The 27943-nt window shown below is 40.5% G+C and overlaps 2 protein-coding genes across 3 annotated transcripts; both read left to right on the top strand.

Annotated features, from left to right (window-relative positions):
• Positions 1-18409, top strand: alpi.1 (alkaline phosphatase, intestinal, tandem duplicate 1). 2 transcript variants are annotated; one of them, XM_030434283.1, is made up of 11 exons: positions 1-309; positions 6509-6634; positions 8724-8839; positions 10179-10353; positions 11770-11942; positions 12312-12446; positions 12539-12614; positions 13547-13681; positions 13929-14120; positions 14831-14947; positions 17004-18409. In XM_030434283.1, exons 1-11 carry the CDS (start codon positions 261-263, stop codon positions 17276-17278), a joined length of 1569 nt encoding a protein of 522 aa, XP_030290143.1. In that variant the 5' UTR covers positions 1-260; the 3' UTR covers positions 17279-18409. The 2 variants fall into 2 exon arrangements, with proteins under 2 accessions (XP_030290143.1, XP_030290142.1); XM_030434282.1 differs by lacking the exon at positions 1-309 and adding an exon at positions 5514-5851.
• Positions 18410-20891: 2482 nt separating this feature from the next.
• Positions 20892-27684, top strand: alpi.2 (alkaline phosphatase, intestinal, tandem duplicate 2). Its single transcript, XM_030434430.1, has 11 exons — positions 20892-21054; positions 21312-21428; positions 23401-23516; positions 23799-23973; positions 24212-24384; positions 24626-24751; positions 24931-25000; positions 25512-25646; positions 25858-26049; positions 26137-26253; positions 27151-27684. The coding sequence occupies exons 1-11, from the start codon at positions 20979-20981 to the stop codon at positions 27420-27422; spliced, it is 1569 nt and encodes a 522-aa protein (XP_030290290.1). The 5' UTR covers positions 20892-20978; the 3' UTR covers positions 27423-27684.
• The last annotated feature ends 259 nt before the right edge of the window (positions 27685-27943 follow it).

Genomic DNA, 27943 nt, shown 5'->3' on the forward strand with positions numbered 1-27943 from the left:
GCTACAAAATGAAATGTAGGTGGTGGAAGGAAAATAACTTTTTGTTTTCAGTCATCCACTTATTTCTTCTCCGGATACCAGGTGATAAAACTTTGCGCGGCAATGTTGCAGAAGGAGGTGTGAGAAGCAGATTGTTATCACCGCAGACCCAAGGAAGCAGGAGAGGTGGTAGAAAAAGCAGAGGAGCAAGAAGAGGAAAGGAGAGAGAAACAGTGACAGTGTTGGGAAGAGAAGAAGAGGTTTGAAGGCTGTGAGGCGAGATGATGCTGATGATAGGCTTACTTCTCCTCGCTGGATGTGGTTGCGCAGGTGAGTCAGAATTTTATATTTGTGATGTTGCTAAAAGAGTGAGAAAAAAGGGGGGGGGGAAGGTTTGCAAAGCAGCAGCCATAGACAAATATTTGATGTGGTGACCATGCGCCCATGAAAGCATTTTTTTATGACGTGATGTCAAGTGCAATATATTCTTCAATGCACGCAGTAAAAAACTGGAGCCATACGCCTGGATCAGACTTGCAATTTACTTTTTTCCATGTCACAACTTCTAGGTCTCAAGTCAGACATAACAAACCGTGGACAATTACAACACATCGCGGAGAGACATGTTTGCAGGCTCACACACACACACACACACACACACAAACACAACACGCTGTCTTTCACGGCGACTTTCTTTCAATCTCTCCCATGCTCTCGTGTTCTCCTCTTCTTGCGAAAGCACTATCTTTAATTTGCTCTCTAACTATGTCACACACACGTGCACACACAAACTCACTCACACACACACACACACACACAAAAATAGTGTAATTAGGGCACACTCCATATTTCCTTTATGAGTCCAATTAAAAACTAAGAGGGGCCACTTCTCAGGGCTGTTAGACTGTTTGATGTCGAGGTAGAGATCTCTCTCCGTAGCGGCTGTGAGCCGTCTTGATTCGGGACTCTCGGTGCTTCACTTCTAATTGTCCCCCAATTGAGTTGCATGCCGGCAGTAAAATCTTTTATGGCTGGTCGTCCAACTGTTCTGAGATGGGATCTCAGTCACCAGTGCTTCACATAAAAAAGGGGTTACATCATTTATGGTACGTCCTTAAATTGATCTAGATATATTCTTCATCTGTCTCGTGGATGTCACTCCATGTGTGTGTGTTTGAGGAGACGGGGGAGCATATTTGAGAGGAGGCCCAGATAGATCACAGACATCATTGCAGACTCAGTTTAATTGTTCCACCAGTGCTGTCTCTGTTTTTATTCTCCATAAGATCCGGCAGTCTGTCTGTCTGTCTGTCTCCTCAGCCCTTTTCTTTTTCCTGATGGTTGTCTGTCTCTCCCTTTTCTTCAACATACCGTCCTGTCAAGAATCCACAGCTTTCACCATCAATATTTCCTGGTCCAATAACTTTCTCTTCCCTATCTTTGTCATATCTCAGAAATGCCTTTTGGAAGCCACCTTTATAAAGTCAGGGGCAAAGGATTTGGCTCCTTCTTTAAAGTGTCGTTGTGTGGTCTGGCACCACCCACGTGTATATCCTTCGCTTTGACAACCTGAAACCTAAATATTTCCTTCCATGAGTTGTAATCTAGACGCAAAGCCGGGCTCACCACTGTAATTTACAGAATCTATAGGTTAAAGGAGTTCTGCTTGTTAAGAGCAGAGAGAGGGGAAGCAGAGGGGAGTGTAGTATTTGTAATGTACTTTTAGGGGAATCTGACTCAGGATCCAGATGCTGGAATGTAGAGTGTTGGTGTGTGTGAGGAGGTACTGTATGTGTGTAACTGTGAAACCATATATGTTTATACATACATATACCTCTATACACTTGAAAAAGCTCTGCTTAAAGGGAAACTCTTGCCAAAATGCAACTTAGGCTTTTTTTGTAATTGTATATGAGTAACCCTCGTGTAAAAGCATAATTGCGCCGAAAGAGGCACTTTTAAGATTTACCGTACTATTGTTTTCGGGTCAAAATCATTTCCAATGGGAGTGCTAGGGGCAAATTAGCCATAGTATCAAAACTGCTAATTTTAAAACACTAAGAAGGCTTGACACAACATCAAAATTTGCTCGTAGTATCACCAGGGTCTCTACACATGAACACAAGCATTGAGAATATTGTTTGTGTACACAGAGTTTGCTAACAAGAAAGTTTTTGAACAACTCACCTTATCAGTAGTTTGTTCTGCTAGCCGCCGTCATGACAGCCGAGAAGTATTGATCTCCAAAAGCGACGTAATATGGAGGAGAGTTAAGGTGGACCGCTACTGTCTTCCAGCAACAACTATCCACGCGATATATCACTTGACTTTTCCAGCTCTTTCATTTTAGTATTGTTTCTTATATGAGGCTCCTTTTTAAACTTCAAGATCAATATTGTTTTTCACTAACGACAAAACAATGAATTATCTGTGAATTTATATGGAATTAAGTTGAAGGAGCGGTCCACCTTAACTGTCCTCCATGTTACATCGCATTCAGAGATCGACACTTCTCACTGGCAGGACGACGGCGAGCGGAGGAAACGTCTGCTAATGTGAGTTGTCCAAAAACTTTCGTTTTTGTAAACTCTTTGTACACAAACAATGTTCATAATGCTCGAGTTCAAGTGTAGAGACCCTGGTGATACTACGAGCAAAGTTTTATCTCGTGTTGAGCCTTCTTAGTGTTTAAAAATAGCGATTTTGATGCTATCACTAATTTGTCCCTGGCCCTCCCATTTAAAATGAGTTTGACCCGAAAAACGAAAATACGGTCAATCTTAAAAGTGTCTCTTTCGTCGTAATTATGCTTTTAAACAAAGGTTTGACTTTTATACATTCACAAAAAAAGCCTAGGTTGCATTTTGGCGAGAGTTTCACTTTAAGGTTCCTTATGTATCAAACACAAAGAGAAGCTCCTAAAAACACTTCTTCATAAGAAGTCATGAATCCCAATTTTAAAACAGTGGACTAGGGCTGCAATTATTAGTGGATTAACCGATTAGTTGATCGAAATACAATTGGTTGCTAACATTTTGATAATAGATTAACTAGGTAACTTGAGTATGTTACAATTTTTCTTAAATGTAAGAATTTGTTGCTATTTCTTTGTCTTTTATGATATGAAATGAAAAGTATTTGGGTTTGGGGCTGGTGCTTGGAGAAAAGAAGCAATTTGAAGACGTCACTTTAACTAAATTAACTAAATGATTAAATCAGAAAAGATAATCAGCACATCAATTGATGATGAAAATAATCATTAGTTTTGGCCCTACAGTGGACAATGGCTGCACAAGATCCCCAACTGGAGTCAAACAAGAGGACGTAACATCAGCATCTTCAAACCTTATAGCGCTGCAGGACGTGTTTTTCTAGGGGGGAGCATTTTTGTTCCAAGGTTCCACGTTACATGTTCCCCGCCTTACAGAATGCTAATCGAAAGATTCCTCAGGGGACACTTGGAGGATAGATTTTTCGCAGCTCCAAGGAAACTGTATCTAAAAACGTCTCTAGTTATTATTTGGTCTGTTTCTCCTCCGTGTTTAACATTATGTTGGATCTTGCATTTATTCATTCAAATATAAAACTATTTGTTGATGACGGTTTTGTCGGTTTTGTCTGTTTTGTCTGAAATTTCAATAAAAGAAAACAGCATAAAAACAAAGAAGACAACGGCAGTAAAGGGAGGATAGCGATCCTGTTGCACAGGTGGAGAGTTTCCTTCAACCGTGAAAGTGAATTTGGGATTTAAAACAATATATACCGTATAGATAATATACTATAGATAATGATTATTTTTTAGGCTGGGTCCTAGTTTTGTGATCCAAGAACAGGTGTCTTTTTTTGGTCCGTTAGATCAGGAAGTCTGTTTCAACATGGAGCCCCCCACTGTACGGTTTCCTCTGCTTGGTGATCTCAATAGTGTACACAAGTCACCATCTGCTACCCTATAAATATCCCATATACACTTGCTCTCCATCTGAGGCTAGAAAAATATGTATTTATGTTTATTTTTTTCACCAGCAGTGATCTCTTATCCCTCCTGCATGTAGCGTGTGATTTAATTCAACATAGCATTTACCCTAGTAACTACAGTCACGAAACCCTTGCTTAGGGCAATATGGAGATCAGATATGTGTTTGCTGTAAACAGGAAAGTTAGATGTCTGCTGTACCCCCTTGGAGGTAGCAGGTAGTACAAACCTAAACAAACTTGTATTTTTTAATACATAAGAAGATCAAGTAGAGCCTCTCATTTAGATACTGAATGTTGTACTGCAGATGCTTCTGTTGCTGTAATGTATACAAAGCAGGCCTATACATTTCTTAATCTTTCTTTATGTTTGTCTTCTGCATTCTCAAGAGTTCGCTGCATTCCCACGAGCATTCGAGCTTGCCATATAATCAGCCAACAGCAGTGATTAAGCATTAAGCACCTTGTGGTGGATGCAGGACGCTGAGACCTAAAACAGCCACCAGGTGTTTACACTTGTCTTGCTGGAAACTAATTTGACTTTCCCAACTCAAGCTAGACTTTCTCTCAGGGGCAGAACCATAACAAATGGACTAAGAGACAGACGTGCCTCTGCAGGTTTTTCTGGTCTCGCACATTGCCGCTGGTATTTCCAGCGCATGTGGTGTGGGCCACATCATGTGAGGCCTCTTTACCCAGATTGCTGCTATGATTTTATTGCAGTCTTGATTAGGCACATGTGACTAACTGCAAACCCCTGCTTGCAACGGGTGAACGGTTGGCAGAGAGCAGAGGTCTTCCAGTGCCCTGACTTGTAACGAGATTCTGCCTCGCGGGTTCACGAGGGCGAAAGCCGCTCGTCGGGAATTTGATTCTGTTGGCCGCGTGGAACAAAGTTGGCCCAACTCACTTCATTTCACACATTAACTGTTGTGTTTGTGTAAAAGGAGAGACATTTTCATTCTGCAGGCAGTCTCCACTACCTCACAGGAGAAAAATGCTAACCCCGCTTCATTTCAAAATCTGCCAAGTTGACTTGGTGAGGGGGAAATTATTGGGGTCTTTTAAATGCAAAAATTCAGAGAGGGGGAAATGGAAATATACCATTTTCCTGACATGAAAAGCAGAACACATCACGACTCAATCATGATGATTTCAAGAATAGGTTGGACCTTGTTCCCTTTCCTCCCTCGGACTGTTTTTCCAGGGAATGGGGGGGGGGAAGAAATGGAAAGAGACACGGTTATGATTTGTATCGTGATGGATGCCAACACAAATTGGGTACCCTTTTTTTTTCTCTCTCTCTCTCAGTTTTAAAGGGGCTGCTGAAAAGAAAGACCCAATATGCGTTTACCACATCAAAGGACCATTCAAATTTCTATCAGAGTGGCGGAGCCAGGGAAAAGAGGGAAAACGAAATTAAAGCAACCTTTTTAAAACAATAAAATGGGGGGGTGGTGCATTTTCAGGAATCAAAGTGAGTAGAGGGGCTGCGATGCTGCACAGCTCCTGTGTGGTCCTAGCTTCTCTCTCTCTCTCTCTCTCTCTCTCTGTCTCTCTCTCTCTCTCTCTCCTGGCTCTTCCTCCTTCTCTCACATTTTCTCTTCCCTCTTTTGTGGCTGTAAGCCTATGAGCTGGCGTTGGCCCTTCCTTACTACACACCCAATGGGGCTTTAAAAAGGCAGGGCCGGAGGTCTTAACAGCCACACTCTCTCTCTGCCTTCGCCTCTGTCTATTGGTCTCGGAGTGCTGCTCTGAAAGCCGGCTGTGTCAACCTCTCCAGCCTCCAGGTCGCTCGGATTAGAGATGCAGACGTCACAGTGCGGGGCCCCCAACCTCCTGCTCATCCTTCTGGGCCCCATGCTCTTGGCTGTGGGCCGGGCCGCTTTGGAGAGCCAAGGTGAGGAGACAACAGAGTTATTATTGCCGCCTGTGGTTGGGATATTAGTAGCACCGTGTGGGCAGACAAATGGACTCGCAGGGCGACTCAAGCAGGTAACCTCAACCTGGGAAAAGGATGAGTGTGCGATGACAGAATGTGAGCACAAACTCAGGTTTGTGGTTGGAATGAGTCTGTTGGTGTGGATGAACAAAAGCGTGTGAGTATATTTTTTCCTGTGTCTACCTGTTTTATGTAAAATGTGGGACAGACAGTTTGCCTTTCAGTTGTGTTTGTGTGTGGCTGGAGGAATGTTCTTTTTTGACTTCTTTCACCGTGAGGCTCCCAGTGGGCATGAACAGACAGAATCCAGGCCTTCCTGGCCGTTTTGTTGTCATTTTGACTCTTGAGAAGCCTCCTCTTTTGTCTAACCCAAGGCCAAATACAATTCAAAGTGTCAGAAAATGGCAGAAGGGGATGCGTTGAATACGCTCGCCGCTTCTCTGCTCTGGAGCTTTACCATTCCACACAAGCCAACACAGCACGCCTGCGCATACTAAGCAGTCAATATCGCACACATTTCCGATTCCATACCTGCTGCATCTCTGAGATCCATATCTATCCACACTGCCTACACACATATCTCATTCTCCATATGTCTGTGTTTCCACGGCGCAGCACTGCATGAACTTGAGAAGGAACCGGCCTATTGGGATGCTCAGGCCAGGGCAACACTAGATGCTGCACTGAAACTCCGCCCTAGGGACCATCAGGCCAAGAACCTCATCCTGTTCCTCGGCGACGGTAGGTCATGCTAACATTATGGAATCCATCCCAGCAAATATACAAATCCCAACTTGGTTAAAGTTTGAACAGAAAAAGTTGCTGCTGGATTGAGGGATTGTGTGTGACGGGTAGTGCAGGCACGTGACCAGATTTGTAAGAGCAGATGAGCCAGCGGTCATAATAAAACTTTGACCGGCTTTGGTCATTTGTTCAAGAGCTTTAGATTGATTTTGTGAGCTTGACAAGCCACACTTAGAGTTGTGTGAGTAATGACTCAGATGTAGAAAGGGCGGAAGTAGTGTGACATTAATCTCTTTGACAGGATGAGTTCACATCTCATCGTGGATCCCCCTGAGGTCAGTTGGGAAAAAAATGTGTGAATCTTTACTATTTGCATTGTTTATATACCAGTTTCTTAATAATCATAGCAGTAACATCAAATAACAGATATATATATATATATATATATATATATACATATACATATATATATATGTATATCTATATATATATATATATATATATATATATATATATATATATACACACACACACATACATACATATATTCTGCTGAGCATTTTTATCTCTTTCAGCTCAATGTGTACTCAGCAACTAGCTGGTGGAACATTTGAGGTTAAAAAGCTACATATTTCCTTCAGGAGTTGGTGGAGACCAAAAACTGAGCTAGAGTGAGAATGAATACAGGACCAAGTGGCAAAAAAAGGACACAACTCCAAAAAAAATGCTCCTGCTGCAAGGCACTGACTGCCGCTGATTTTGTTGTTTAAGGTTGACAACTTGTTGCATTGTACTTTTAGGAGCTCAGGCGTTTTTTGTTAGCAAAACAAAAAAGTTCTATTCAAACTAGTGTTGCAAGCCAAATCACATTGTGTCTATCACTGAGGTCTAGCAAATGTGTTGAGTGCAAACATTTGCAATGGTTTGGAGCATTTTATATTGTGCGTCGTTTCCATTCACGTTGTCCTGTCAGCAGTTTTCATTCTCACTGTGTTCATTTGCACATCGTCTATCGGGGTGCTATTAGCAGAAAACATTGTTCAATAACATTTTACTGGTCAAATACTATGCAGGTTACCTTTGAGGTGGCAGTCAGTTGGGAGGCTACATATCTCCCGCTTTAGCAGTGCGTTGCATTTAGTAACTCCTCTGTCTACAAGACAGACGACTAGTGCCAGTTTAGGAAAATTTCCACCCGAAACAGATTTGGCAAATTCTTCACATTAATGGTCACTTGCATAATTTACAACTGGCGAGGCATGAGAGTAATTTTTGTTAAACCTGCAGAGATTTAAGAGTGTTTGCCATCTTAACTACCAGAATATCTGCTTTAAATCAGACCCACTGAGTCACATTTCTGGGTGGTCGAGTTTTCTTTGTGTATTTCGCCAGCGATGCCCTGCCCAGTGCATGTTCTCAGTTTTATGACCGTTATGTTGAAGGGAGAGTTAAGTGCATCATAGTGCCATGGGATTCGTAAAGCATGGCTTTCAAAGTCAGAGGTCAAATCTAAAAGTGGAAGATAGAAAACAAGTCCCTTAACTCATTTACAAAAAGGCATTTAGTGTGTGTTTTATGTAATATATGCAAAATAGTGACTAGCAGTACTTTTGGATGTTCATATGTTATATGTTCTGTCAATAGTGGGCAAATAAGTTGCCCGGAAGGGTCAGTGTTTGGTCTGTGTGATGATTTTGTTCGAAACTGTGGTCCTCCTAGAAAACCACTGCCCTGAATGCCCTGTATTTGTGGATTCAGTTAATGCTAATGGCCTTGACATGCCTTGACTGTGTTTGCTCAGAGAATTACCGAATCCAAATGTTTTCCTCTCATGTGACAGTTATAGCCTGAACACATTTTAATATTACCAGGCCGGATTTTGTAAACTGTCCACATACGAGGCAGAGAACTGTATTCTGAGCTCCTCAGAGCACCAAAACCTTCACAAGACATTAACACATTCCCAATATTCCTTATCATTCTTTAATATGTCATTCAATATTTCAGTTGACTATGCTTGTGAAATAAAAAAAAACTATGGATTGACCTGAACTTTTTCCTTCACCTGTCAATCATTGTCTCACAGGGATGGGCGTGTCCACAGTGTCAGCAGCTCGGATCCTGCGCGGTCAGATGGAGGGCAGATCAGGGGAGGAAACAATGCTGGCCATGGACACCTTCCCATATGTGGCCTTGTCGAAGGTGACAACACAACATTGTTGAATCTTCAATCATTACACTCAACCACCAATTAGTGTGGAGTACAGCACAATTTCTAATTCAAAAGAGCCAGTATGGTTTCATCATATAACGTAGATGTGTTTATGAATTATTCCTCAGTCGTGTCTTCTATGGATAGTTACATTTTTCATTCGAAACATGCATCAACTAAAGCTTTTCAACTTGGATACTGGATTATTACTTTTTCTCTTTTCTAATTTTTTCTCTACAGTTGGTAATTATTATCAATAATCCTTTGTGATATGAATGTACATATTTGTTTACCACTGAACACCTGTACATGTACCTGATTACAGTTTAACTTTTTTTCAGAGCTTATAGTTTAGCATTTTTAGCCTTAAATAGTGATCACTTTTTACTACTGTTGCCCCTTAAAACATCCGATTTTTGCAGTATTAGCCGTTTCTTTTTTTTTAGATTTGAATGAGAAAAGTGAAAAATAATGGCATTGCAGTGATTTAACACCCCTTACACTGACTTTTCTCAAAATAATTCACAGTTATAAAGCAGTTTTTTTATTATTTCTCTGCACTCTGTGAACTCTGAATTGCTGTGCCTCTAAACACACTCACACGCCTGCAAACACGTGCACACACACATGCGCACGCACGCACACACACACACACACACGCACACACACACTATCAACATTGATATCAGTGGATGGACTCCCAGACTCACTTTTGTTAAATGATGCATGTGTGAGAGAGAGAGAAAGAAAGTGAGATTACTCGCATGCTCATACACTTTAATATGTGTTTTGTGAGTGCATGTTTGTGTATGTGTGTGTGTGTGTGTGTGTGTGTTGTGTGCGTGTGCGTGTGCGTGTGTGTGTCAGTGGTTGCTTGGTAAATAAATCAGTACAGTGTGACACATGGAGACAGACAGAGACAGACAGTGAGAGGGAAATAAACATTCAGAGACGCTCTGCAGATGAATTGTAAAGAAGAATGGCTTAGCGTGTGTGTGTGTCCATGTTTCGCATGCTTTGTTCTCTCGACATGTTGCATCTCGCCTCACACCAATCCAGCTCTGATTTAAGTACTCAAACCTTTGTGTGAAAAGACTTTCTTCAGGGGATTTAGCTAAAATCAACACTTTAAATGAAAATGCTGACATTGTGGCAGAAACAGATTTAAAATCAAACTAAAGTTGGATTCAGCTTAATTACCACGTATAATCCCTCAATTATTGTAACTGTAAGTGTAAGTGTGAGTTAGTCTGAGTTCTGTTCTGGCCTATAATATATAGAAATGTAAGTACACCCTTTTGTGTCTTTACTGGTGATTCTGCTCCACAGACCTACAGCGTGGATAAGCAGGTAGCGGACAGCGCTAGCACAGCTACAGCCTACCACTGTGGAGTGAAGGCCAACGCTAAGACAGTGGGACTCAGCGCTATGGCGGTGGCCTACGAGTGTAACACAACTTTCGGTAACGAGGTCTACTCTGTGCTACGACGTGCTAAAGCACAAGGTAAAGACACTAAAAGCCTTGGATAACTGGTTGGTGTGTGTGCAATGGAAAGGTCAGCTGGTCTGAATTACATTCTTATCTCAAAATATTCAATGATCATATACAGTACAAAATGAAATATGAGGAATAAAACAATCATCTGATAAGCATGTGCCCTGCTACTTAAATGACAGCAGGTTTAGTTCAATGTCCAGAATAGATCAAAGTAAGATATCATTTCACACTGACCATCGTTTGTGGTTATGGCCGAACAACATGTGCACATTCTGTTACGATTCCTGTTTGAGGGTTCATTAGTTTACATTCTGAGAAGTCTTTATCTGAAGTCTTTCTGCATCGCTGTCTCATTATATCACTGCAATACATGGATACAGTGGTGACTAGGTATTGCTATTATGTGTTTAGAAAATAAAGAGGTATTTGTTTTCTGATTTTATTATGAAGTCGTAAAGTTCTAATGATGCACATTTTAAGAAGGCAGTACTTTTTTGTTGAGGTCAAAATGCCAAAATGTTTCCAAGGAAAACTTAATTGCCATTTTTAAGTTAACTATCGGCAGCCAGCCCATCAAACACCTGAAGCTAGTAAAACAAATAAAGTAGAAAATATATGTAAAGAGCAGTGGTTTCCATTTTTCACTCATTAATTGCTGCAGTAAAAGCCTTCGTCCACAGGGCTTCATTAGGAAAGATCGTAGAACCCAAAGATTAGAATTAAACTTATTTATCAACCCCGCTCACCCAAACTTTTCTGGAGCTTCACAGCAAAACGGTGTTGCAGCATTATCCTAAACAACTGAAGTAGATGGGGAATTGGGTCCAGAAGCTCGGAGATCCCAAATTGATTTGAAAAGACATTATTTACACCCTCGTTGGTGCACAAGCTCATACACGCCCTTCAGACGAGGTGCACTTTGAAGCTTTTAGCTTTGCGGATACATTGAAGACTTTGGCTTTTAAAAGGGTGTAAATAAGGTCTTTTCAAATCAAGTTGTGGTCTTGTGGCTTCCGGATACTTAGTATAATGCTGGCCGTGTTGTATGGAGCCATTTTCTTGTTTTTGTTTTTATTTTTTATTTTTTGACTTGGTAAAACAATTCCTCAGCTTTTACAGTTGTTAAGGAGAATGCTGCAACACTGTTTTGCTGTGAAGCTCCAGAAATGTTTCGTGGGGAAGGTGAGAGGGTGACTAGCCGATGACTACAGTTAATGACTGAGCCAGTATCCTTGTTTTGTCCTCTGCAGCAGCTCTATATCCAAGGAAATTCAAATTAAGTTAACCTCTTTTGTATATTAAATGTCCCACTGTCATGTGTTAGTTGTTCATTTGCATCAGTGTCACAAAAAGAATATCCCATTGTGAATGATTCTCCTAACTGCTTTACCTCTGATTTGTGATTGTCTCTGCGTTGTCCAGGTAAATCAGTTGGCGTTGTCACCACCACCCGTGTCCAGCACGCCTCCCCGGCTGCAGCTTACGCCCACTCCGTCAGCCGCAGTTGGTACAGTGATGCAGATCTTCCATCCAGCGCCCGTAGACAGGGATGTGTCGACATCGCAACCCAACTGGTCACCAACGTTGACATTGATGTATGTAAGAACCAGCGTGTTTTGGCTCATTTTCTTATTGCTGCCAACATATTTGATCAATTGGATCAAGTTACGTTTAAACTAACTGCACTGTAAACACTGTACTAATCCCATATGGCTCCCTGCATAAGTGAAACAAAGCGGTAGTCCAGAGCTTATCTCCACTAGTAGATCCTATGATGGTTGTTTTGTTTTAGGTTGGATAAGGAATGCGTGCAAGACTCACTTTCTGATTTAGTCCAGCTTAACTATAATCATCATTAAATGAGTCATTTTCACCCTCCTCGTGAAACACAGCTATTTGGCATTCAGAGGACTTTGTTACAGTGTCAATGTAAATATAATGATTCTGTCTGGTATACCTTTAAGGTGATTCTGGGGGGAGGGAGGATGTACATGACACCAAAAGGCACCCCAGACCCCGAGTACCCGACCTCAACCTCTCGCAAAGGGGACCGCAAAGACAAGAGGAACCTTATCGACGTGTGGCTGAAGGCTAAACCCGTAGGTTTCGTTTAACATTGCTGTTGAATATTTCATTGTATATTGTAAGATGTAAAATCACAGGCTACTTTTTTCTCTGGTTTGTTTTTCAGAACAAGAAGTCACACTACGTTTGGCACAGGAGGGAGTTTGACGAGATAAATGTTAAGACTACAGACCGGTTGATGGGTGGGTATAGATTTGACACCACAGGCAGATATCATGTTGAGCAGATAACAGAAACTTGTGAGCTTACTGCAGTGTTTAATACACATACTGACACCATATAGTAGACAAGGCAAAGGCATATATAATGCCTGTGTAACACATCCATCACATAAAAACTCACACTTGACAGTAGGGGCACTTCTTGGCCCTAATGTGAAGGCAGTACGTGTGGCCCATGACAGCTCAACATGTCAGTTGCGCCATCGATGTTAATGCTGTTGCTTATCTTAATTGTGAAACCCTCTCAGTGGCTTAAAGAAAGACTACCAGTAAGATCAGCTTTCATCTTTACAGCCATGCGAAGTAGAACTGACTGCGCACTATATAATTCACAGTAAGCTGGTATTATCAACCCTACCTGTAGTCATAAAAACCAAAGGGCAAGTTTATTTGCCGTGATGCTTCTGTCGGTAATACAGATGCAGCTGGGCTGTTATCACACTGCACAGTTATATTGCTTTCATGTATAATGAATTAAAGGGTACTATCTGGAATCTTTACTACTGTTCTTTACTTACTTAAGAAAAAACCTCTCCAAATTGCAGTCATTAAGACTTAGCATTATTAACATGAAGATAGACAGAAATATTAAATGCCATAATTTGTAAGAATAAGATTTAAGAATAAATGGGAGTCTTGGAGCTTGGATTTCACTGTGAATGTTAGCAAAGCCTGTTAGCTAAATAACAAGATAAGTCAATCTAGTTTACGATCATTCTGTTCAGTCATTCAATTTCCTCTTTACTCTCTCACTTCGCCTCCTGTCTTGTTTTGCTTTACTCTGTCTTCAGCTCTGGCACTTTAGTTTTAACTCGTCATTACCACTGTACAATTTTTATTTTTTATTTTTATTACAGTAAAATATTCTTTCCCTTTGTTTTTGGTGGCTCCAGGTCTGTTTGAGCCAAAGGACATGAGATTCGAGGTTTTCCGGAACAACACACGTGACCCCTCCATTGTGGAGATGACAGAGAAGGCCATACAGATCCTCAGCAAGAATCCCAAAGGATACTTCCTGTTTGTGGAAGATGAGTACTACAGTAATGCTGTATCAGCACTCCTTTACTTTAAAAATTTCACCAAGCATGACATCAATATATCATCATGAAGAATGAGGGTACCTTATTGTACCTTGAGTGACCAATCTATGTAAAACAGAGTACCCATTAGAGTTTTCATTCTTTAATTTTCGCTCAAATGAGTCTAATAGAGGTGTACTAGTTAGATGTTTTGGGCCGAGTCTAATTTGCTTGTTTTTTTTTGTTGTTCCGTTACGAGGGAGAATAGATCACGGCCACCACGACGGCATTGCCAAGCTGGCACTGACAGAAGCTGTAATGTTTGACCGAGCCATTCAGCGAGCAGCACACCTAACCAGAGAATCGGATACTCTAACTGTGGTCACTGCTGACCACTCCCACGTCTTCACTTTCGGTGGCAACACACCCCGAGGGAATCCCATCTTTGGTATGAGTCAAAGCACAAATGCTTGAACGCAGTCCAGAAAGAAACTGGCTGGAAAAGTCCAGAATAGCAAAGGGATTTGTATTTGGATGCAAATCACACATGGAAAACAGTAGAATGAAAACGTTTTAAGACATTTACACATGTCGGTGATTACCAAGGCTGACCTGAATGCTTCTAAGAGGCTACTGTTGCCGTGGTAATTGACCTCTAGGGAGGAAGGATGCGTTCTTACAGCTGCACCACAAAAGAGTAAATAGAATGATAGAAAGCGAGAAATTAAGCTCCTCTATCATGTTACATTTTGTTTTCTTCTCCAAAAGAAGTGAGTGCACGGAACAGCATCTGTGATTGGAAAACCATCTTCGGGAGGGCATCATTCCTATCAGTGTGCAAAAAATGCAATCCTGCGGGTACAGGGTTGTGATGAGTGGATGCTCAACCCTCTTTGCAGCAACAAACTGCTCAATCTTGTCTAGAGTGTGGCAGATGTCTTCCCTTTTGTCCTTATTGCAAATCCCTTCCATAATAACAATAATAGCAAAGGATAAAAGTAAATAATGAAAGTTGAGGAGAGCATGATAGCTTGTCTTACCCCCTCACCTCGTGTGAGTTTACCTTAGGTAAACATGCAATTACAAAACTATGTGCTTGTTTTGTCTGTGTAAGACGACACGGTGACAAACCATCGTCTCCATATTTTGTCTTGTCAGGTCTGGCACCGAAGAAAGCTGATGACAAAATGCCTTTCACCAGCATCCTTTACGCCAACGGCCCTGGTTACGTCCACATAAATGGAACCAGAGGGAACATCACAATGGTGGATTACTGTAAGCACAAACTAATGCCTTTCAGATGCTGCACTCGTCTGTGCTGATGTGTGTACAGACAGCGTGAAGTGATGTGGTTACGGCTGACTCATGCCTGTGTTTTACTCTGGAAAGCGTAGATGAAATATGATGTTTGTGGCATTTACTGTTCACTCTTCTGTTCCAGTCTCGGCACAGGCCTCTCTGTGTACATGTAACTGCGCTCGAAAAAAGGCTGTTTGTGTTTCTTTGTGGAAGAGTGGACAGAAATGATCCAGTTCCTCCTCCTCTTGTTCTGCATCATTCGCTTTAGTCATTGCATGAGTGTGTATACTTGAAGGTGGAAATACTTCTATCCAGGGATGAATTGCCCTTTAAAACCCCCCAATTTTGTCTTTTTGAATGGCATGGCATCATTGTATGTTTTTGGAGCCAGTAATCGTGTGTCAAAAGTGCACACTCATCTGGTACCTTACGTAAACATGCAATTACAAGCGCGGGATTCATTTCTAAAACTTTATGCATCATCGAAAGAAATATGAAGCACTGTAAAAGTAGGCATTCAGATTCTGTTCAAGATCGAGGCCAAGACACTATAACAGTATTTTTTAGAGAAGAGCATATGACTAGCCAAAGAGAGTAAAGGTGTCAAACTGATTTGGTAACCACCATTTCACAAAACTAAGGACCCTTTATCAAAACTGCAGTTGTTTTCTATCAGCACAGCGACAGCACTTTAGTATCCCACTTGTTTTCAAGCATTGTGTGTTTGTTTTTGGGGAGGAATCATATCTGTAATCTGTCAGTGCACTTCACTTTAGAAAGGTCAGGGAGTAAATGCTGTCATTTTATCAAAAGGACTAAAATTACCTTCTGGGTTTTGCAAGTGTTGTAATTAAATTTAATGAGGTAAATGACACCATTTTGTGGGCAAAACAGCCACAAAAACGGTTATGAGGCAAATGTAATCCGAAAGATGTTCTCTGGTGTGGGTGGTGTTTGAAATGACGAACAAAAGGAGAAGCTGCTGTGTTGCTCTGCTACTAGCATGCTGGTACTACTAGTGATTGTTTGTCCACAATCAACACACTAAGCCATGATATGAGGCATATTGTTAGAATGGTTTTTAAACTGGCTGACCTGTCTTACTCTTCCTCCGGTCATCGGGTCATGCCTTAGCCATAGGGGGTAAAGCATACCAGTCTCAGTCAATCCACAGATAAAAAAGAACCGGTTTAAACTGGTGCAAAAGGCCGAATTGAGGGTACACATATAAAACATTACATTGTGATGTTGGTCATCCCTGCTGTTAGTCTAATCACGAGCTGTTAGTCCAGTTGCGTTTCTCCAGAAGAGTTTACCAGCTTGGATGCTGCCAGCTACATACTTTTTTTGGCAGCCCTTGCGGTCTGCAGTGAAAATGCACAACCCTTATTAAAACGAATTGGAGGCCCGTCTCTGAATGCAGCACAAACCTGGCCTAATATTTTTGTTGCCTAAACCTAACCAAATAAAGACAGAAAAGAAATGGAAAATAATAACTGAACTAAGCGTAAAAATAGTAAGTCGACCATATTATAACATTGCAAAACAGCATCCAAACCAGAGTCTCCTGAGTCAAAATCCCTCTCTACCAACTCAGCCAAAGCATCTTGCTACAGATGTGGTTTCATCGCTGCTTTTACAAGTAAAAGTAATACTCCTCGAGCAACATTAATTATGATGTTTCAGAAACACCTCTCAAAGCTATGACATCACAACAACGTAATCGTTCATTTGCAATGATGGGCCCCCGGAACAACACTAATTATGATGTTCTAGAAACAGATACACCTCATTTGTATGGCTCAGTGCTGTGAGCAAACACTGTTTAAATAGTCTTAGTAAATGGTCTCAGCAAATAGTCTTCATGTGGATGACTCACAGTGAAGAAGAAGTTAATCTAGACTGAAAAAAGATCATGCTCCATTTATGATGACACGTCTATAAAAGCATCTGTTTTACTTTTACAATCCATGATCCAAGCAGAAAGTTGCTCAGGACAGTGTTTTCTTACGCAATTTTCATCCCTCCCCAGACGATGAGGAGTACATGCAGCAGGCTGCCGTCCCATTGGATGCCGAGACACATGGAGGGGAAGATGTGGCCATCTACGCCAAAGGCCCCATGGCTCACCTGTTCCACGGGGTTAAAGAACAGAACTATGTGGCTCACGTCATGGCCTACGCTGCCTGTTTAGAGCCCTATAGCAAGTGCCCGCCTCACCCCCACAGCCACACCTCGAGTGGGGGTGCCAACACACCCTCGACCCTCCTGTTCGGCCTTCTTGGTCTCCTCTGTCTACTCAGATGACCCCAAACACAAACAAACTCACACAGTACATTGTATGCCTGCAGCAATACAGACACTTTATGCACTAAACATAAATACAAACACATTCACTGTATGCACACAGAATGGCGAGTCTTAATGCAGGGATAAACCATTGCAGTACTGTACGTGTTGACAGAATTATTCTTGCATACATGCTGATTTAAGAGCGAACATTCACATGAGCTTCTGACCTTAAAGTGCATGAAAAATGCAGGCTTAAACATGCATGTAGTGGCTCTTATTTAAATGCAAACTAACAAACAGGCAGAGATTGCAGGTTAGAACAAAAGAAGATATGCAAACATGAACCTTCATTCAGTTTTTAGATCATTAGTTACATAACTATTTACTGCGAAACGACTACTAACTTGCACTAATTAGTTCATCATTAGTCTACTAGGTTTGTGTCCTCTTCTTGTTTTCTACAGCTAAAATTCAAACTCTGCTAGCACTCTGCATGTTCAGAGCTATCAAACATTTGCAAGGAGCTGTAATGTATTAGTTACACATTCATCTGAGGCTTGAGCCAGAATAACTTGAAATAAGCCAGCAGGCTGAGGGCTCACTGTTCAGTCTATGGACACACATCTGTTGATGTACATGATCGTCACTGTCCATATGGAACAAATGACTTTATGACAGTAACACAAAGCTGAACTACGAGCCACCGTGCCGAGCTGCGACACCCGCAGACCTTCTAATCATAAAGATGCTGTACCTCTTTCAGGACTGGGACATATGTAGCTTTAAGATTTTTTATTAAGTTTGTATCTTGACCTCATTGGTTTCAATAGCAAAATCTGTTCTCTGTCTGATCGTCTGTCACTTGATATATAAACTATTTGGATTGTACATGAATGTATTTTGTAAGCAAATATTGTCAATGTATTTTTATACCGTGTTTTTGCAAATGTCACTTAAATAAGGATGAAAAATATCACTTTTTTGGTGGTTTCATTGCTCTATTTGTTTAATGGCAACTCTACAAGGTACACCTCTTTCTGGAGGTTTTACTGTCTGTCAGTTTGACTCAGGGTTTCACATTCAATCAAGCTTGTCATTTGGATTTTCTCTAACATATATTGAACATTAAAGAGGTCTGACATGCAACATCTTGTTTTATGGCCTCTTTAGATTCATAAAGAAAAAGCTGTTTCTGTCGTGGCCAAGGCAAGTGGTCTTTTTCTTCTTTTTCTTCTTCTCTGTTTGTCACAGTCATGCATGACATAGCCTACCTACACTGCCAACTTCTCATGAAACTACATTACACAACCAGTTTATGGACATACATGTGATGTTCTTTTTTTGTTTGTTTCTTTTTTGCAAAGAGATTCAGTTTGCTTCAAATTTCCTTGGCAAATACATGGACACATGGCTTTTTCCTGAAAAGGGTTTACTGATTTCTATAAAAAGTAAAAGAAGAGGCGGTGGCACAGTTTGTTCTAACGTAAGCATTAAGAAACCTAAGCCTTTGGTCTCTTGTCCTTTGTCAAGGGATCAGTCACAGGTATCAGTTAAAGTACAACTGCACTATACTGTATTTCATCTAAGCACAGAGTGGAGTTGTACCAGCACCTTGGTAGTTTCCAAAATCCAAATACATTGGAAACCCTGGAAACACAACAAAATGGCACGTTAAAATGCACAAAACAAAACATCATCATGTGTTCTCTTACAACAATTCATTCACTTTAGTGATATGTCAGTCACAATGCCTGTTAAAGGACCGACCCTGTGACCTTTCTGTAACTGTAATCAAATTCCACGGCACTGACAAATGCAGGAAGTCAAGTTCATTCTGTGAATCCTTGCAACACAGGCTGGGAAATGCTGTATCCCCTCATTGTCATACTTGTGTCAATAGATTCAGTTCTGCCTTTCAGAGCTCTCTTTTTTTTAAAAAAAAATCCTTTGCTATAATCCGCTCAAATGCTGACACTGAAAAAAAAAGAATGTGACCTTGCGATGGTCTGTCTGAACCGCAAGGCAGATCGATGTAACAGTGCTGAGGGTTTTTAACCACACTGCTGAAAAACATCACACAGATGTGCAGTCAGACCCACCTGAACATAAACAGACTCACATGTTATCAATTAATTCTGCCACAAATTTAAATAAATAGTTCCTCTGTTAGAAAACTGTTTTAACAAAGCGTGGGCTGAATTCTGTCCGGCTTGAATGGTAGCCGCAGAGGCTTGTAAAGCTGCGATAAATTATACATAAGGCACCCTAAAGTAATGTAATCATCATCATTATTATGTGATGATTTATGGTGGCCATAAGACAATAATAACTGAAGCTCCAAGAATAAAATCAGATAATGGATTCATTAGATCACAGTTAAGATTAATAATTAATAAGCCTTGTGTGCATTTTCTGGGGTCATTCTAATTTTATTGCTTTATCAAAAATTTCACTTCAACATAATTTCCAATCAGATTTACCTGAAGACAACACACGTTAGTATTCTGCTGTATCGATTTAAGCCAGAAATTAAGTTATTCCTTTCTAATTTGCTGACCATACCAAAATTCTTCAAACACAGTAAACTATACACGGAAGAATGGAAGAGTGATAATGAAAATAATGAAAGCCTGTTAGTTTAATCAGGACAATGCACTTTAATTATTAAAGTACTCAATGCTGAAAAATGGCCCCATACAACTGTTACACTCATATTTGTCATATGATAACTTTATCATATGAATGCATGAATATAAAAGCAGGATTCTGCTGTTGTAGTTGGTTGAGATGAATCAAATTTTGAACTGTTTTGTATTGGACTGAAAATTATTAGTTTTTGTCATGATGGATTCATTTGCTGATTATTTTCTACATGAATCATTTGATTGTTTGGGTAAAGAAAAAGAGAAACACCAATTCCACAATCACCCAGAACTCAAAGGGAAATATTTCACAATGCTTATTTTGCGTAAACAACAGTCCAAACTCCAAAAAGATTAAGAACCTCTGCCAAGGACCAACATTCCCATTTATTTTACAATGTTAAAGAAAAGATTCCCGGATCCGTCCCTTTATCTTGATCTGCGGCAAAAAGTTACCAGGGTCTATTCTGGGCTGAGGCCCATCCTTCATCCAAGTTTAGCATAAATCTGTTGAGTAGTTTTTGTGTAACCCTGCTGACAAACCAACCAACCCACAAACAGACAGAGGTGAAGACATAACCTCCTTATTAGAGGTAATGAATTAAGATAATTAAACTTAATAAGGTAAAAGCAAATCCTCACATTTGAGAAGCATGAAATGCTTTTGTATCAAATTAGAAAAATCATTTTCTGTCGATCAATTAATGACCTGATCATTTTAGCTGTACTTGTATCTTATCTTGTTAAACAACTAGTTACTAAAGCTGTCTGGTAAATCTAGTGAAGTGAAAAGTACAATATGTCCCTCTTTATTATAGAACTGAAGAAAAAAATACTCAGGTAAAGTAAGAGTATCTCAACTTTTTAAGTACAGTACTTGAGTAAATGTACTTTGTTGTGTGTGTATGTGCGCGTGTGTGGGTGTGTTGTATATCCTCCTGGTCACGTTGAAAGGCTCCCTCATGCGCCCTTTGCTCCTTTGCTGCAACTATAAAGGACCATTAATGTGCGGACAGGCACTTTTGTAAGCCTGCTCAGTTTTTTTTTACTTTAAAGCCCATCTGGTCAGCACCATGGCTGGCACACATAAACTCATATTTGCTGGATTAATGATTTTCATTTCAGTGAAGTGGACCTTGTCTGTTCCAGGTAAGGATACATTACATATTGATGTTTTTTTTTTGTATTATTATCTCCAGAAACTAAGAATGCTGACTTTCAGATGTATTAAACTGCATTTCAAACACTACCAAGACATGCTGTAGGCTACATTCAGGAGTAAAAGTAAAAGTCTACATTATATTTAAGTTGTACGTGCTAAAAAGGTCCACACACTTGGAGTGTAAAAGTACATTTGCTATGCCACTTCTGGTGGCGGATCACTATTGTCTTGTCTGTGCTCACAGAGGACGAGCTCCATGCCGAATATTGGAACAACAAAGCGAAGCAGGCTCTTCACACTGCAATGAGTGCTCAGCGTAATAGCAACAAAGCCAAGAACGTCATCCTCTTCCTGGGAGACGGTGAGTCTGAGAAAGGAGCTTTCACACAGTTCAAGTACTTCCTTTGATTTTATAACATTTTCCCACTTTGAGTTCAGTCCGTTTGTTCAGGTGAGAAGAAGCGGTAAGAGCCTGAAAGTGTGAGCCTCATCATCATTGTGGGGAGGAGAATGCAATGCAAACCCGTTGCACTATGTGACCCCAGAAAGTGTGGGTTTATGGGGAAAGGGAGATGAATGTTGATACCTGATCACCAGCAGTTACTGCTGCTTGGAGAGCCAAACATAACAGAGTGAACTGAGGCTAGACCACAGTCTGCACTGCATCTGTAGCTATTTCCTCATGTTCTTAACTGATCTGAACACCAAAAAAGGTAAACCACTGCAAGGGAGTTCAAATAAGTCCATGATGCATAGCTAAAGTTCAGGTTGACTGTTTTGGATGACTGGCTACTATTTCTGATGGAAATGTCTGTTTTGAATAATTATTTTACAATCAGCAATCAATAATTAACCATGAATCCAGTGTAAAGAAGTTGAACAAGATAGGCTGATATTTGCTGGTAAGTCATGTGGCCATGACCCCGGGACCTCACACACGGAGATAATCACTGCCAGTTACTTTCTTCTGTGTCCGTGATCCAAGATCAGTATTTGGCAACGCCACTCGACTACATTTTATAGATGAATTATGGATTTATGATTACTGTTGCCTCCACCCCCACCCACACACATGCTGATTGCAGCACACTGAAGATTTTATCAGCATTTGGGAGTGATCAGTAACATTTAATCACCCCATAAGCGGCATTTTTATGAAAACAAACTGCAAAGTTCTCACTGTGTAAATGAAACAGTGGCAAAACGTTCTTAAGGATGGATAACATATTCACCCTTAAAGACATAATATCAAACATTTCAGCATTTAAATGTCTAAAAATGATTAGATCTTGTAGGACCCAAATGAAGGACCCAAATACAAGACACCAAGACAGACTAAGACTAAGACCAAGACTAGAAGAAAGCTGAGGTCCCAATAATCAAAGTCAGGCAACAAAATAGATAATTAGGCTGTGGCAAATAATAACAATTAAATAAGAAGAAAAACAGAAGAAAAATACAGAAAGCCTAGACTGAGAACAAATCGTATAGGTGCGGGAACAAACCAGGAACATTAAAGACAAAGGATGAGTACATGCAGGAGGACATGAGGAGCAGAACAGGACTGGGGAACAGATGTTAAAATGCAGCTGTGACACAACAACTAAAAGAGGTGAACTAACAACAAGTGACGGAAAACACATGGACAAAACAAACCAGGACGATTAACTAATGAAACACTGATGAACGGGAAAAAAGGCAGGATAAAGACAAAGGCAGGAAGTATAACACTAAAAATGACATGAGGGTGTAGCCTACAAAATAAAACAGGAAACAAATAAACTGAAAACCAAAACCATGACAGACCTGTGGTATGTATCTATGTCTTGTCTAACTGTTTTGAGGCAGAAATTACAAACTGTTACAAATAGTGACAGTGGTTTAACACCCGAACAGTTTGTGGATTTATGTTGGAAAAGCTGTTTATTTGACTTTAAAAACATATTGAATCTGATGGTCAGTTATATGACCACAGCGACAGTGACAAAATGATGAAATGACATGGTTTACAGATAGTTACTAACACACAAATACAGTGCAGAGAGAAAATCAGCTCACATTTTTTTCAGTCTAAGCTATAGCATGCAGCAGACAAAATGTGTTGGATTTTTCTTTCATTTCGAAATATAAGAAGGAATAAGAAAAGACATGAAATATCACTGTATTTTCTTTGCAGGTTGTCCACCATTCCTGCTTGTAAATAACTCTTACATATGTCTGTCACTGCCCTCTCATCAGCTGAGCCGTATGAGGTTCACAGAGAAACAATGGCATCCCTGTGCCTGCCTGGCCGATGTTATCTAACACTCAGCTGTGTTTACACCTGCTTCCAGGTATGGGGATACCAACAGTGACTGCTGCGCGGATCCTCAAAGGCCAGTTGGCCGGACGTTCTGGGGAGGAGACCAGTCTGTTCATGGATTCCTTCCCACACCTGGCCCTGTCTAAGGTCGGCCCTCACTGATCAACACATTCAGACTTCTAGATAGGAATGTGTTTTTAAACTTTTGGGATAATTTCTGGTCCACGTTAGAGTTTAGTGGAGCCCGCCGCAAACCTTGAAACACATAACTGGAACCTGCTGTTCCATTCTAATCAAAATGGTATTTTATTACATAAGCAACAACTAAATTGAAGTTATTAATGTTCATAAATTGAGAGTACATTCGCATGTCAGCCTAGTCCAATAAATGTGCATATTGACCCATTGATTATACTTGACCCCCCGCAGACATACAATGTGGACCAGCAGATGCCAGACAGCGCTGGCACAGCCACGGCTTACTTATGTGGTGTGAAGGCCAACTACGGCACCCTCGGTGTCACTGCCGCCACCCAGAGGTACAACTGTAGTTCAGCCTACGGGAACGAGGTCACATCAGTTCTGCACCGCGCCAAGTTAGCAGGTATGTTCAGGTTCACGCAGCTTTACTTTACAGTGCTTTCATGTAAACTATGATTACAATCTCTGACACTGTTTAGACAAGTCTGCACCGTGTTATTCATTATAGTACACTGACTCAGACAGATCAGTATCACTCTGTACCCTTAAATATGGTCAGAAATGTATCCTAATCTTATCTAATATTTATCCATGTCACTATTTAAACATGTCCAAATCATGATGTACTCTGTGTGTTTTAGGAAAATCTGTGGGAATCGTAACCACAACCAGAGTGCAGCACGCCTCTCCTGCGGCAACCTACGCTCACACTGCCAACCGAGGCTGGTACTCTGACTCTGATCTCTCTGCTGAGGCCGTCCAAAACGGCTGCCGTGACATTGCATACCAATTGGTTCACAACACAGAAATAAATGTAAGCCTTAATATGAAGATATTTTTGTAGCACAACAAAGAAGCTCCAAAGTTTAGTTTTCTACACCTAAATGACAGAGAATGTCCATAGAAATATTGTAAGATTATCCTCAACCTTATTAGGAAGTGAGACTATAGACTAACCCTAACACTAACATAATGAGTAACCTGTAGATGTTCTTTTGGGAGTTTTTCCCACACACACTCATATGTATAAACTGTCACCATGTCTCTCGATCCAGGTCATTCTAGGTGGAGGTCGTCAGTACATGTTTCCCAAAAATATGCAAGACCCGGAGTATACGTCTTATACAGGAGACCGAACTGATGGACAAAATCTTGTTCTGGAGTGGACGAAGAACAAAAAGGTAAATGGTAGATTTTACTGGCGTGCCCATCAGGTTTGAGTTTGGGTGTGGATGATTGCCATTTTCCATCATGCTACAGCTAGTTAGATATTTCAAATGAGAGTTATTTAAATACACTTCGCAGCCAATCCACCACTCTGCCAAAAGTTAATTTGTTTGTTCTGATTCATTTCCGACAGAATGTTGCCTATGTTTGGAACAAAGCTGATTTTGATAAGATCAACCCTCAAAATACAGACTTCCTGATGGGTAAGAAGAACTGATCATTTCTCCAGTTACTTACTTAAGTAAACAGACATTACATTACTGCATTCCCACAGTCTACCATGGGGTTTTCACGAGATGTAAATCACATCTTTTATGTCTGAGTCTTCGTTAATTTGTTAACTGTATGTGAACAACTCAGCAACTGCTGTCCAGACCCTATTGAAGTTATTCTGATAATCAATTAACCATTCAAACTACTAAGATTTGATGCATAATGGCTAACCTGAACCCTCCTCAGGCCAATTGGGTGAATCAAACAGGGTCTCAGTTAAACACAGCATAAGATTATTTTCCCTTTTAAAGCTTCTTTTTTGCAATTTTAGAGCAATAACACACTTATTTGTGTTATTATTAATTGTTTTTGTTCTGCAGAAAACCTAAACTTGCAAACTGAAGCACATATTATCTCACCGTGGCACTAACACCGATGTTTCTAATCAACATGAATGGGAACCTCTAAAAACTGATGCCTGCTGCTCCTCTCTGCGTTTAGGTCTCTTTGAGCCCAAGGACTGCCGCTATGAGTTGGACCGTGATCCGTCCATGGACCCCTCCCTTACTGAGATGGTGGAGAAAGCAATTAGGATTCTCAGCAAGAACCCAAAAGGATATTTCCTCTTTGTGGAAGATAAGTGTTGAACAGTTTTTTTTTTCTGGAGGCAAACAATCACGTTATCAATATTAGTTAATTATTCTGGAAACATTTGGCTGAATTATTGGAGTTGCATTACACATCCTTCATAGAAAAACATCACAATAAGATTTGAAAATACTTGATAAAATATGAGATATATGCTAGTTTTGTTTATTTGTCAAGTATTTTTTTTTTTGGACATTAAGTGGGAGAATTGATCACGCTCACCATGGCGGGAAGGCTAAAAAAGCTCTCCACGAGGCTGTGGAGTTTGACCGGGCGATCGGCCGAGCAGCTGAACTCACCAGTGAGCTGGACACCCTGAGTGTCGTCACTGCTGACCACTCCCACGTCTTTGCCTTTGGAGGATACTCTGCCAGAGGAAACCCTGTTTTAGGTAAACTGCACTCTAAGAAATAGATGAGTGATGAATCTCCTCTAATGTTCCAAGTTTGAACATACCATTTTGTCTTGTGCTTTACAGGGGTATCTCGCTCACTAGCCAGCGACAACAAGCGCTTCACCACTGCTGTGTATGGAAATGGACCAGGATACCAGATTGCCAATGGAACACGGCCAGACGTGAATGAGACAATTTCCAGTAAGTGTACATTGATAACCTTTCTAGAGAAGACAAAGCAATATAGTAGCTCCATCTTGTGGCCGAACAGGATACCTACTGTGGAGGTGCAAACCCTAAAGAAGGACTCAATCAGCATGCTCAGTGACACATAACCACCACAGAAATAGACTGTTCAAGACAATGCGCTATTACCTGCTTACTTATTTCATTTCATATCTAACATCTTCATCATTTTAATCTTCTACATTAAATCGTTTGAAATTAGCATGTAGTACCTTTTTTTGTAAAACACACAACATGTATCAAGGGGATCATTGCAGATGTCACAGATATTTTTTTCTTGCCACAAACAACAATAGAAGACCTTTCATACAAACATAGCCTATTCACTGTTATCATAATGTGAGTATAGCATCATTTATCAAATATTTTACTATGTACTAAATGAACTCAAATGATCAACAGAGTTTGAAGCGATGAAGAAATGACGGAAACAGAGGAAAAACAAAAGTTGGCATCACATTGGCGTTAAAAACTTAAATATAGCACATTTAAGAAGATGAACTGACCGGTAAATGAGTTCATTATAAAACTTTGTATATCTACAAATGCTGCAGTTAAAAAGCTTATAACACACCCTGTCTTTATTGATATACTGTGAAGGATTTCAACCATTTCTTTTTGCTATTTAGGCGAATTGGGTTTCATCATATTGTCAGGTGTCCATAATTAACCCTCTATATATTAATACTGTAGGGTTGAAATTTGTCCATATAATGCGCCCATTAACATTTATTACCTTCATGCGTGGTGTTTAGGGTGCAAGATCTTTCTTGGAGTAGTTCTATCTGTCCTATGTGCCAGAACACCCTAACAGAAGCTAATAAAATGCACCATTGTCCTATTCCTCCTCAGTGGAAAACGAGTATCGTCAGCAGGCTCCCGTTCCTCTTGATTCAGAGACCCACGGCATCGATGATGTTGCCATCTTTGCCAAAGGCCCCATGGCTCACCTTTTTGACGGGGTCCAGGAGCAGAACTACATTGCCCATGTCATGGCTTACGCTGCCTGCCTGGAGCCCTACGAGGACTGCAGACTCACCCAAAGCAACCATGCTGGATCCATCCATCCTAGCCTGCTGCTCCTTCTGATGGGCCTCCTTCTCTTCTCTCTGTACTCCGTCTGAGACAACAGCTTTTGGAGATTTTCTCCTGATCTTGGAATAACTGTAAAAATATTAATTAATCTTCACACTATCTGTGTGGAATCGAAGAGCTGTATAGCCATTTTAAGCAATTTATTCTTGTTATTAAAAGCTTGCCAGGGTGTCATTATTGCATATAGCCATGACTTTCAATACTCTTTTGAGTTTATTTATCTGAAAATATGGTTTCAATTATTTTTGAAATATTTATAATAAAGCTGTCATTTACAGTAAGACAAAAACATTTTCTCGCCTGTCACTTTTTTCGCATTTCAGGATGTCATATGCTTGCCTATTTATAAGAAGACCATATTTGAGGCAACAAATGCAGTTTATTGTATCTACCAGTAGTCCAAAAGTGAATATTTCTCAGCCAAACAAATGGCTTCATTTGCTTCATCTTTTTCCAGCCTCTCACGGCCATTTTACTCACTCACCTTTCCACTTTATTTTTCATTTGTTTATGCAAAAGCTTAGTGGGCACATCCTTGTCCTACATCCCA

This window comes from Sparus aurata, chromosome 11, assembly GCF_900880675.1.
Source record: "Sparus aurata chromosome 11, fSpaAur1.1, whole genome shotgun sequence".
Lineage (NCBI taxonomy): Eukaryota > Metazoa > Chordata > Actinopteri > Spariformes > Sparidae > Sparus > Sparus aurata.